Genomic DNA, 12,593 nt, shown 5'->3' with positions numbered 1-12,593 from the left:
ATGCCCCTGGAGGGTAAATATGCAGGTCAGAACGAATAAAGCTTATTATTACTATGAAAAATGACAAAATCAAGGCCTGTTTGACGAGGATTGGTAGGTTCAAAGTCAGCGGCAAGCAATATAGCAACTATCACGCAGAAGACGGACTAACGTCGCAGCACTCACAGCCAGCCGTTAGATCCTGCATAGTACGTGCCCATTCCCTCCAAGGTTCGTAGACAATCTCCTACAGCCTTGGAAAACGGGCAAACATTTCCGCCAACGCGCCCGGCTTCCATCTTCGGCGGGTTTGCTGGCGTAGAAGTATGCTTGTTACTATTGAAACTGATGGCAGGTGGCGCCACCATTCATTTTCCTGTTCATCATTATCGAACGGACCTCCTCCCATGATCTCTTCGAAAGCCTTGTCGATACCCATACTTGGCGGAATGCGAACTTGACGGCCAGTAATCCAACCGTGCTGGGGGCCTCAAGTTTGGCCAGCATTGACTGGTTTTCCCATATATTTCGGTCACACTTGTCGGAGGGAATATCGGGCAAAAGAGTCAAATACTCAAACCGGTGTTCAGAGTCACTGGGAGAGTGGATGCTGATATCAAGTAGTAAGTTGCCATTAGGTTTCCATGCGCTGAGTGTAGAAAACCGCTCCCTAAATGCTTTGATGATTAGGCAATCATCTCTATATCCCATTTGCATCGTCGCTCGAGTAGAAGGCGCACAAAGCATGCAATCATACTCTTCGAGTTCCAAACAGAGCCATATGTAACGCACGAGAGCCCGGTTCCGTTGAATCATCAAAGCAAAATCGTCGAGGTGTGATAGTGTGAGCTTTATTCGGGCAAAGTTGTGCTGCTCAATGATCGTCTGCCACTGTCATGACAGTGTAGCGAAGCCAGCCAAGCTACAATCATCCTGCACTAAGGCTTCCAGGACCAGAATCCGAACCTCTGTAGGCAAGGAGTGCCAAAATATCATGTTAGCTGATATCAAAGATATGCGTATCAATCACGAATGATGATAAGAGAAATGGTCGAGGGGTAGGCATTTAGCCTCGTATGAGCATGTAGCTGGCGGTCTGCAGAGTAATTGATCTGATGCTATGAGATAGGACTCCATAACTGATGCTCTCAAGAATTCTGGCAGGAAATGGGTAGGAGCGACTGAAGGATGTTTCCTTCTTCATTTGGTTGCTGGTTAGCTCCATCCTGTGGTCGCTGCTAGATGCCTTTTCTCTGCCTCTGAGACACCTGCTATGATGATAGGAAAGGTGATGGTGCAGAGCGTAAGAGAATTCTACTTTAGCGATGTAGTCATTTTTTGCATCTTTTCCGGTAGCGGAGATGCCATCGGGAAGAAATCGCTCATCTGTGATGGTGGCAGCTTAGTAGTAGGATAGGCTGCAGGCTGCTGCATGCAACTATGGAAGTATGCCTAACACGGAAACAGAGCTAGGAGCGTGATGGAATATTTGCGGAACACCAGATAGGGAGTGATCAGAATTCTAACCAGTTCACATTGTCTCTGATGATTAGTACTGAAGAAAATTAAAGTCTGGTGTAGACTGTGGTCTAAAAAATATATAAAATTGGCTAGTTATGGTTGTCAAGATAGATGGATATGATACGAAGAAGCGATCAAAGAGAGAGCGGTCAGGGAGTGTTTCACAGTGGGGCCACAGATTTCCAGCTAATGTCTTTCGACAGGTATCAAAAGTGAAAAAAAGTCGAGTATCACAAGAGCCGATGCAGCCTGGCTGATCATGTCCACTTTATAGGCTGAGAGCCCTGCCACACCGCTGAAGGTGCACATCATCATGCTGTATATACCATAGACCATCGCCGCGCCAGAACGGAGCTGACATGTCCGCGGCCTTTAGACAATTGTTCATTTTTTGTTAGAATAGTAAAATGTAATGAATCCACGGATGATGAACCTGAATCGATAGTTAGTCAACACCAGTCACCGATCTCATCACCGCCTTTCATGCGGTGAGGCGCATCTCAACCGAAACCCGTGACGGTGCAGGCGGCCAGTGACAGACCGCCCGTAGAAAAGTCGTGGTTTTGCCGCTGCTTGCTCCAGATTTCCCCTTCATCCCACTCCCTCTGGTGCGCTGCCTCATTCTAGTCTCTATCATTGCGTGCAGTTCTGCACTATTCCTCCCCTGGATCATTCAGTTAACGTTAGCCCATCAATCCTCATCTTTCCAAACCTTGTGCGGCACCTTCCGAACGGCGTGGTGGGTTCTGCCGGTCGGTGTTGTGGCCAAGCTGCTATTTTGCCATCCGTTTCTCTCACCCCTCGTCTTCTCGAGACCCTGTGTGCGTCACTGTCTCACGGCTCCGGCGTGCGCGCTGTGCCTTTTTGAATCGATAGATCTGTCGCTTACAATATCTTTAGTGCCTTTACACGCGCAGTCTTTGCTCGAGTCATCCCCCCATTTTATTGTGTTAATCCCGGTCCCTCCTTGCCGAGTGCCCGCCCGGCCACACACTTTCCCTCTCAATGGGTCGCAAACCGAACCAACTCATCCTCGAGTTCTTCATTCGAGGCCAGAAACTCGAGGACGCCAGTAATCGCTACCAACACACGTGCAAAGCTTGCGGCGAGAAATTCCCCAAGGGTCGCATCGACAGTTTGACCAACCATCTCGTGAAGAAGTGTCAAGCCATCCCGTTGCGCGATCGGCAACGCGTCTTGTTGCGACTCCACGAACTTCCCGATCTCGCCGATGGCGACCAGAACAAGGATGTGACAGGGCAAAGTAAGGGCAAGTCGGTGGACCTGCCCTTCACTACACGCCAAAATTTCGATGGTCTCAATGTTTTGGCCGAGGCATCGCGCCAGGTCGGTGCGTCCGACCAGACGAAACGGGGCGGTCCTGCATACACTCAGTCGGTGACAGTCGGGGGAAAGACCGTGGTCGTCGACCCGGCTCTCGAGGCTGAAGGCTTTCAAGGTCATCCTACACAGCCGGAGCAGATTGAAGAAGATGCGACCAACGCTCCAGGTATGTCTGTCCAGGTTGTGACCTTCACTCCCTCTCCTTGCCAGAGCTTCATTCACTCATCCCGCTCCCTTTGTCCATTTGCGGCGCGCTAACGCATATAATCTCTCAGGCACTCCTCAAGGTTCCAACGCTTCTTCTGTACCTTCCCTGCCTAGTTCCTCTCAAGATCAGCCGCAAGCCGCATCCCCCCCGTTGCCAGACGTTTCGTTGACCCCGGACCCCACCTCCAATGCGCGCCAGTCGCAACTGTCCATGATTGCTGCTTCCGCTAGTGAGATGGTGCCCCACGGTCTCCCAATGGATCACGATGCGGGCGCTGGTCTTACCGACGGTATGCCTAAGATGAGTCCCTCGTGGAACCAGCAGCTGTCCACCCAGGAGCAGCTTCTCTTCGACAGCCTCCAAGAACATGATCCCACCCTCACTGCAGCCACCCAGCGCGCTGCTTCCTTCCCCCGTCCTATTGCTATGAACCCCAATTCTCAGGCCAAGGGCTTCGTGAACGAATTTGGCAATTCTACCAAGCCTACTAAGCCGAAAGTGCGCGGTCGCTTCTCCGCCGCCCGACGCCGAGAGGTCCAGGAAGTTCGCAAGCGGGGTGCATGTATCCGTTGTCGCATGCTGAAGAAGCCTGTAGGTTGGATGCCCTCTAGTCTTGAATATTGCCTCTGACAAGTCCCCTGCCTCTAGTGCTCCGGTGATAGCCCGTGTACCACCTGCGCCAGTGTCGAGAGCGCCCGCTTGTGGAAGCACCCGTGCATTCGCACGCGCATTGCCGAAGAATTCGAGCTGTACAATGCAAGTATGTAGCTTGGCCTTGGTGGTGGTTGTCACACATGGACTAACCATTGCAGATTTGCACGCTACTCTTGCCTACCACGATGTGAGCGGTATCCGCAATCAAATCAAATTCGAACACTACGCTGGACGTATTGAGGTTACCCACTTCGAGGAGAGCATGGTCTACGTTACCTTCAGTGGACTCCAGGGCCATAAGGCATCCGCGTCGACGCTTGACCCTCAGCTTCAGGCTCTCGGGGATGATTCACAGTTCCAGGGGCCCCTCCATGAGTTGTATCTGCTGGACAGTGATGCAGATGATCTTCCTGGGAAGATTGAGATGTACATTAAGAAGACTGCGCCGTTCTTCTACGAGCGGGAGACCTCGGACTTCATGAGACCGACTCTGTTGCTTGCAGCAGAGCTAAGCCAGCAGAAGAAGGTATGTTCCTTGCTCTATCTTCAAAAAGTTAGCAGCGTTGGTTGACTTCTTTTCAGGATGTGTTGCTCGAACGGGTGCTGGAACTGTGGATTGCCACTCACATTCTCGCCGATGGAGAATTGCAGTGGAAGACATTCTGCAACCCGACTCTCCCTCCCACGTCGATGCATTCTCTTGCACAGCCATCAGACGACGGCCGCACACCCATTGATAGTGTCACCAACAGCGAGTCATATGAACTCCTATGCAGCCAGCTGCGGGCCGCAACCGAGAAACGCGCGTCTCAGTTGAGCAAGTCGGTCATGAATGATCTCGAGCGCCGACTGCTTCAGCGCCAGCAGAGCGGCTGGTTCGAGACCTTCTTGGTTGCGCTTATCTTATTGAACTGCGTGGAGCGGACGTGCTGGCTATTCCGGTCCTGGGACGATGAGAACTTTGCTCAGCGGGTAAGCTCACCGCCATACTCCAAAGCGGTCTGTATACTAACTCGTTCCACAGTGGCCCTTGGACAAGCGCCCACCTTACTACGCCAATCAAGGCGATCGCTTCTCCGACATTCTGCACATGTTGCTGAAGATGCGTAGCCTTCCACCAAAAGCTACTCCTCGACCAGATACCGGCATTCTAAAGGCCGTGGATGGTAGTGACGAGAACGCAGCTCGCTGGTTTGACATGATCAAAGTGACTCGTACGTACCTCATTAGGCCTCGAATCTCAGATAGATCGGTGCTAACTACGAATAGCTCTCTTCCTCGAGCAACGTCAAGCCACTGTCTTTGATCCTACTGACTCCCGCTCCCTCGACCTTCGCTACGGAGCCAAGCTCCTCCCCCCTACGAACGTCTACACCTAATTCTGCCTTGCTGCGTCTGCTAGTATCTTCTAGTACCAGTTGACGAAATACAGAAAGAAAGCACAATAAAAACAAAGTAAACGACTTTGATGATGACAACAACAACAACATTAACAACCAACAAACCTCGAATCAAGCAGGCTTCTCTTTTCTTATTCCTCTGCACTATCACATGTCTATGATTGACCTGTTGGCTCTCGTATATGGTGTAGATGGGAGGGCGTGAGTGTGGGCATTGGCACGGGCATGCGAGGAAGCAAAAGGAACGGCAGGAAGACGACGGACGGATGGATGGACGGAGAATGAATGCAGCGATTATGTGTTTTCTCTTAAAATTTAACCCCCCTGTAGTAATGTACCGAACGAAATCCATACCTGTGTTTGATTCACGCCTGAGGCACACACACACATTTTATTTAGATGGACTCCCTTCCCGTCTTGATCCTCTCCGTAGATAATCTACAGATTTTTTCATTCTGATAACCATGTCCTGGTTCGTCTAATGCTACCACATTTGACAACTTAGCTATCCTTATCTGAGCCTAACATTACTACTATAGACCTGTAGTATTCATTTCATGTTCATATATCTTTTCTCTCTCTCAAGTAAGTAGTGGCCTAGTACAAACTAGTAGTAATCCCTATCTCCAAACGAGTACTTTCCCTCCTACTAAAGACTACTGTTTTTTGTAGCAGGCAATGAACTCCAATTGATATACTATCTTGCTATGTCTGTCCTACACTGGAAGTCCATTGTACAGCACAATAAAATCTTCACATAGCAGTGCCCTGTAGTAGCGCGATATCTTTGCTACTGACAACTCTTGAGACTACCTACTCTTCATGCCTTGGGTCGAGGTGTTATCTACTGTTATCATACAAACAAACAAGTGTATACCAGCACAATTCCTAGAACTCAGCATATCTTTATGGCTCGCGACTCGTCATTCAATTGCCAAATTAGGAATAACAAGGCAGATCACAACCAATACAAAAGCGAACAACGCCTTCTAGCTAACTTGCCGTATCTACCAAAGTCCCGGGACATCACTATCAGAAGAAAGAGAAAAGGGGAGTGAGAGGGATTTGGTGAGCGGCGTAACACTAAAGAATGACCCCAAAGAAAAATACCCTTCTGAGAGTACCCGCGCCAGTGTAGCCATATCACTGAGGCTTCTCGTCCATTTTAGTGGTCTACATCTGATACTTTAATAGGGTCATTGGGGTCCAAAGGGATTGGTTGGCCCATATGCGGGGGGCTGATACCAACCCCACTTGGTGTAATAAGGAGTAGCACGCGAAGTAGGCAGGCCATTATTTGCCGGAGGATAAGGGAGAGGCTTGCGAGTCGTTGATGGGGTAAAATGATTGGTCTTGGATTGGGGGTCTGATCCGCTTGGAATCTCCGGTCCAAGGCCAACCCGGATAGGATTTGAACGAGACTCCTGGTCGGGAACGAATTCGATATTACAACCGGAAGCGTCTATTCCTCCCCAGGTGTAGTCTGTACTAGCCATTCCCGAGAAAAAATCGGTCGCAGGCTGGGAAGGGGGCTCACGTGGTGGCACTTCTGTTATGATTGGTTGGCGGCGTCTGCGGCCACTATCTATAGGGTCGCCGTCGGTATCGGAGCCGTAGTCACTAGCAATCTCGGGGGTTTTGTAAGATTTCTTAGTACTGGGGACTGTTTTGTTGGCTGGTGACAGGCCGTCAGATTCACTAATTTTAACCCCGTCTCGCTTGGGATCATCACTCCTGTCGACGTCGGCAGGGCTGAAAGCTCTAGTGGTGGCGGTGCTTTGAGAGGGAGTTAAGATACCGTCATGGCTAGAAGCACTGGGGACGGTTGTGCTTTGAGAAGGATTCACGATGTCACTATCGGTACAATCGTTATCCTCACCATCCGAGAGACTATAGGTTGGCGGACGGCGTGTCGTGGGCGTTTCATCGTCAGACTTTGCGGAATCACCATCCCCGAGAGTCGCTGAGTTAGATGAGGGCGATATAGCCGTAAATCCTCCATCAATGCGTTCCTCAAGCAACACGTAGTAGGTTTCAGCTATCTTATAGCTAGCGAGGTAGTTGCTGTGGCTTGTCAGCAAGGGTCTCACTCCACGCTACCGGTTCGTAGGCGAAGTACAACTTACTAATTCGCGGGCACCAGCTTCGCTTCCATGGCACTAGGTACCATAATCAGCAGCTCTGTCTCATAGACTAGTTCCTTGTCTTTCAGATCAAGTAGAGGACAACCATCTGCTATCGGGAGACCCGTAGCATCCGACAGCCAATAACGGTCATTGTCTTTTTCGAAAAGAAATAGTAACTTGGGCGCCTAGTGAGTGTCAGGATATACGTAGCTGGAATTGCTGGAGAGAATATCCGACCATTGGATTTGGTGGTGTTCGCCGTAACAATAAGATGAAGGAGCTAAAAGGGATTAGAATCTGAGCGCAACCGTATCGTTCATGTGAGGCTGAATGCAAGGTCAATGAGCAGACTTACTGTAGTATGCGAGGCACTTCACGTAATCTTTTGGCTTTTCTTGTTATTGGCTGTCTCCTCAGTCCTGTAGCGTTAGGAACCACAGAAGGTCAGGCAGTGCAGGTAGAGAGTAAAGGTAGAATCTTCAGCGTATCTCAAAATAAAAATGAGTAGATGAGAAAATGAACCACTGGTACAGCCACAGTTGATACAAAAAGAATGGGAATCAAGAAGCAGCACAAATCCGCCCACATCTATGAGAAGAGAGTAAAAGAGTAAAGAAGAAGAAAAGAAAGGAAAGAACGACTAAATGAAGCGGGCAAGAGGCATCACATCATCATGATCATACAACATGAAAAAGCATACCATCCATCATACATCATCATCACGCATTAGGCAGCCGTGACCTCCTGAACCTGCTCGAGCACCACAGCATAATACTTCCCTTCTACAGAAGTATCGTGGTACGGCCCAGCACCTACCAGCGCCCTACATCAAACTGATCGTTAGCATTACCCTTGAACACAGCCATAAAGAAAAACGAAATCATATACAGAAGAACCATGACTCACCACCCCTTATACTTCGGCTGGTTGAATATATCCGTGAACGCCCTCAAAATCCGCAACGGCAGCTCCAACATGGAAGGCAATTCCGGTCCATCTCCGCAAATCGGCAGACCCAGTTTATTGACGGGCAGGTACACAATCTCGGATGGACTTTGCGGATTCCGCGCCTCCTGGAAGATAAGAAGACGCCTCGACGGGGGTGGCATCGTCACTATGTTTCCTTGCTGGTTCTCGGATCTGTTATCCGCGTAGATTGGATCTAGCACCAGTATCCCCGGTTGGCGTACGCTTGCTAAGTCGGTCTTGGAGACAGTTTCGATCTAGACTTGCAGAGTTGCTTTTCCCGTCACAGGATGTGCGGTGTCCAATAGTGGCTTTTTCGAAAATTGGATTGTGACTATTCAGTGACTTTTCTTATCACCTTGCTGAGAATAATCTAATTTTGCTGGTGGATGAGCCGGTTTTGGTACCCGTTCTGTGCCAGGGGTAAGCCTATATTTAGGAGCCATCATGCAGGTTGAACGCACCAGATCGAGCCAAGATGATAGCTAAATTGGATTGAAGCCCCACTGAGGATTGAGAGGTCCGGGAGCACGATGCAGCGTATGCCCTGAAGGGAAGAGGTAAGAATGATACTACCGACTACTGCGTCGATGCGACGGACTTTCGCGCGGCGCGTCGCATCGCAAACACGTGCGCGGGGGCGGGGGACTGCCTTATCGGGAAGCCCCTTATCGTGGCCTCCACTTTCCCGATTCGGAAAGAAAGTCAACTGTGGTGACTCGCCCCATCTTCTCTTTTACTTGTGGCACCAAATGGCAGATGTCGTTTTGTATGATAGAAAAGCTAGTGTGTAGTATATGCAAATCCAATAAGTGTATGCATGCAATGGCTAAAATCGAACGTCAGGGTATCATAGCAAAGGCTTTCGCCCGGACTGCCTCATCAATAAACGCCAAAAGCACGAATAGCCCCGGCAGTCTCATTTCCCCCTCGAGACGTAGGACTATGTACATCTACGTATCAAGCTCTCCATCTAAGACGCGTCGCGCCGCATCCAGACGCCGTCTCAGTAATCGCACTTGTTTCGGGTCCGGGTTCTCGGACGTCGTGATGTTCTGCAGCTCCAAGCAAACATTGCCCAGACTCTGGAACAGCCGCTCTAAGAGATGAGTGTCATCATCGTTCAAGCCCATGTTCCCCTTCGCAGTGGCACTCGGGTGAGGACTGGATGCTGCGCGCACGGTGGACACGAGAGATGACACCAAGGATGTCGGCGTGGTAGATCCGGTGGTTGCAGAATCTGACCTTCGCGGAGGAAAGGTAGCCTCAGGATAAAGGCTAGATTTGTCCCGGCGACTGGGCTGTCTGCGAATGGCCCGGGGGGTTCCTTCGGCGTCCGCATAATCAGTGCCATTGGAGTCATCCACATCTGAGGGATGGTTGTTGCGCAGTTCTAGTGCCAATTAGTTATCCACGCCTTGTGGGATGTTTTTCTAGAATTCTTACCATCATTGAACTTCCGGTCCCAATACAGGACACTCTCAAGATCATCGCGATCCCCTTCAGTAGCCGTAGCAAACGACGCCACGGTGGACAGGGAGGTGGTACTGTTTGCGCGAGAATGGCGCGCGGAACGGTGGTCGATCGGTCGCGTCGTTTCGACTGACGATGTTGAAACGTTGCTCTCACGTCGCAAGCGAGCCTGCGTGTAGTTGCCCAGAGCACTATGTAGGATGAAATGCTCGTAGTCGAAAGCGTCCTCTCGCTCCTCGTGCGGTGTATCCTCCAAACTTTGTGGAGCCGCTGGGAAAGCCTCCAACGAATCATCAAACTCATCATCCAGGGGCTCGCGCAAAATCTCGTTCAATGCCCGGCGGTCCAATGCGTCATCGGCGCCATTTATGTAATATTCACCCTCTTCCGCGTCCTCATAGAGCGTTCCAGCCACAGATTGTCCATCATCGTCGTCCTCCCTAGACTCGTAGGCCCCATAGGTCGGGTCGGCATGTGATGCCTGAGTAAAAGGCGGATCTCGTTTTTTCAGACTTGTCTGACGGGAGACACCAGCCTCGGGCTCATATCTTGCACTTCCATAGTCACTGCGGTGCTGGCTATCTTGGACATAACCAGCAGCCCGCCCGTTCCCAGTACTAGGGTTAGCATTGGTCCGACGTTCTTTCACCTCCGCTGCACTGGGTGCCCATTGGTCCGCTGCGGAAAGAGGGCTCGGAGTCCGCAAACTTTGCATGCTGCGTCGACGCAGATTATCCTCCTGGGCTCTGACCTTTAGGCTAGATATCTTGATATGAAGGCCCTTCATCTGATCTTGGAGATCCCGCACCTGCAGCTGAGACTGAGATCGAGAGGGAGGGTCGTAAGTTGGCTGGACCGAATTGGGTCCGTTTATAGTCTCGGAAGACTCGTCCTCGATTGCTTCCTCGGAAATGCCCAACCCTTTCGGTGAATCAGAGGCGGCTCGCGGATTGGACACTGGGGGCGAGGAACGGATTTGTGGCCTCTGCATCGATGATACGGACGCACGATGGGTGAGATACGCACGCGTTGGATCATACCGGAAGCTTCGCTCGTCATGATGAGGGTTAGGGGCCGTGGTCGAGCCGAGAGCGCTCACCGACCGGGAGAGATTGCGCTCAACGGCGGGCAAACTCGATTGCGCCGCAGAAGGTAGGTTGGTTTCGCTGTGAACACGGGAATGACCGTTGTTATTGATCGCATCCTGGGACGATGTATAGGTTGCGCGTGATCGATTAGCTGAGCCTCTGCGGTCGGCCCGGGAGATGGATTGGTACAAGCCACCAACTGGCTGACCCAGTCCCAGGGGTTGGTGACCCACGGATGGCGTGGGTGATGCCGACAGCGACGGGGACGCGCGCATTGACGTACGGGCTCGGCTTAGATTGCCCTCCATGAGCTGCATACCAGTGCAACAGTTAGTCACTAGTCAAGATTTCATAAGCGCACCCGAGACAGGTTGGCAGCATACCGTGAGGCGCTTCTTCGCATTCTCCAGAATTCTCTCCGCCTCGGTGCTCAAAACAGCCGACGACAGCTCCACCCCAGATCCGCCTTTCTCCGTGGTCGCCATTAGACTTGGAGTCGAACCATTTCCTTCCAGACTGTCAATCGCAGAACGTACACCTTCAGGGACTTGGTGAGGATTTTGCACCGTACCGCGACTTTTCTGGCGGTCCTTAGCGGCATCCTGCGACGAGTCGCTAGCACCACTAATTGTCGAGCTAGACGAGCTGCTCCACGCCGCCATTTCCCTAGCCTCCGCCTCAGCCGTCTCGCGTTGCGAAACAGGCGAACCCGTCATCCGACCCGCCTGAGACAGAAATGGGAGTGTTCTCATGTGCGCCGGCGACGACGAGACACTATCTTCCTCCCCGATGTCCGACAACCGACGACTAGGATCCTGAACTTCATTTGGCCACATGCGACGCGAGAATCCCGTTTTCTGAGGCCGACTGCCGTATGAGAGAGCAATACCGGCGGAACCGACGCCTCGAGCCTGGTCCTCAAAATCATCGGGTGCCGTCCGGTTCTCGTAGAAGGACTGAAGATTGGACAAAGAGGGGAGGTTGAATGGCGGGGACGGGGTGGAGGACTCGCGCTCGTTGGGGTCGAAAGGTAAGATCATATCGGGATTCGATAGGGTCGGCGATGGGGGGATCGGAGGAGGTGGTGGACGAGAAGAGTGTCCAGCATCCTCGGCGGACAGCATGCTTATACCGTGCTGTCTAGCTGTTGAGGCCCGTGTATCTAATGAGAAAACAAAAGAGTGAATCCCAGCGCACACGACAGGAATGGCGCTCAGACCCAGGCCATCTGCAACCAGGGGAGGGGATGAAGGCTCGTCTGGTTCAGCTGGAGAGGTCTGGGCCTGCAGGTAGGACCAGGATTGAAGGGATGAAGGTCAGTGTGGTAATATCTGCAAGAGGAAATCTGCTGCTCGAGATGCAGAGATGCAATCGCAAAGTCAATCTGAGACAGATGAGATTGGGCACACCCTGGTCGAATCAGCGAATGTGGAGGGCGGTGGCAGCGAGGTCAGCGAGGACTCGATTAGGAATTAGGAAAAAAAAACAAATTAGAATTAAGCATTAACTATTAAAAGCATCGAAGACGGAAAGAAGCAAAAAAAAAGAAGGAAAAGGAAACCGAAAGGAGGGAATAAGATTTGGGATGAAAAGAAAGGCAGCAAGGACGCGATCAGAAAGTAAGAGGAGTCAAATTGCCAGTCCACGAATGCAACCAGTTCAGTTCAGTTCAGTCCAACACCAAAGAAAGTGTTTCGGGGGGGGGCCAATTCCAATCTGGGTTTGGGGAAATTTCCACTGCCATAATTATTCTGGTCCCTAGTTTTTTTTTTTTTTTTTTTTTTTTTTTTTTTTTTTTTTTTTTTTTTTTTTTTTTTTTTTTTTTTTTTTTTTT

The 12,593-nt window shown here is 50.9% G+C and overlaps 4 protein-coding genes across 4 annotated transcripts; 1 reads left to right on the top strand and 3 right to left on the bottom strand.

Moving 5' to 3' along the window:
* Positions 1 to 161: 161 nt before the first annotated feature.
* Positions 162 to 1,836, bottom strand: An08g02430 (hypothetical protein; the record flags this gene model as incomplete). Its single annotated transcript, XM_059748884.1, has 4 exons — positions 162 to 233; positions 379 to 870; positions 1,298 to 1,380; positions 1,794 to 1,836. The coding sequence occupies 4 exons, from the start codon at positions 1,834 to 1,836 to the stop codon at positions 162 to 164; spliced, it is 690 nt and encodes a 229-aa protein (XP_059603908.1).
* A 669-nt stretch (positions 1,837 to 2,505) lies between these two features.
* On the top strand, positions 2,506 to 5,085 carry An08g02420 (hypothetical protein; the record flags this gene model as incomplete). Its single annotated transcript, XM_059748883.1, has 7 exons — positions 2,506 to 3,010; positions 3,120 to 3,643; positions 3,701 to 3,812; positions 3,865 to 4,232; positions 4,289 to 4,678; positions 4,731 to 4,920; positions 4,976 to 5,085. The coding sequence occupies 7 exons, from the start codon at positions 2,506 to 2,508 to the stop codon at positions 5,083 to 5,085; spliced, it is 2,199 nt and encodes a 732-aa protein (XP_059603907.1).
* A 1,217-nt stretch (positions 5,086 to 6,302) lies between these two features.
* On the bottom strand, positions 6,303 to 7,939 carry An08g02410 (uncharacterized protein; the record flags this gene model as incomplete). The annotated part of the gene is made up of 4 exons (XM_001392320.3): positions 6,303 to 7,170; positions 7,233 to 7,386; positions 7,588 to 7,614; positions 7,933 to 7,939. 4 exons carry the CDS (start codon positions 7,937 to 7,939, stop codon positions 6,303 to 6,305), a joined length of 1,056 nt encoding a protein of 351 aa, XP_001392357.3.
* A 1,212-nt stretch (positions 7,940 to 9,151) lies between these two features.
* Positions 9,152 to 11,883, bottom strand: An08g02400 (uncharacterized protein; the record flags this gene model as incomplete). The annotated part of the gene is made up of 3 exons (XM_001392319.1): positions 9,152 to 9,591; positions 9,645 to 11,070; positions 11,143 to 11,883. 3 exons carry the CDS (start codon positions 11,881 to 11,883, stop codon positions 9,152 to 9,154), a joined length of 2,607 nt encoding a protein of 868 aa, XP_001392356.1.
* Positions 11,884 to 12,593: the final 710 nt, after the last annotated feature.

This window comes from Aspergillus niger (genome assembly GCF_000002855.4).
Source record: "Aspergillus niger supercontig An08".
Taxonomy (NCBI): Eukaryota; Fungi; Ascomycota; class Eurotiomycetes; order Eurotiales; family Aspergillaceae; genus Aspergillus; species Aspergillus niger.
This window is presented reverse-complemented; position numbering and strand designations above follow the sequence as displayed.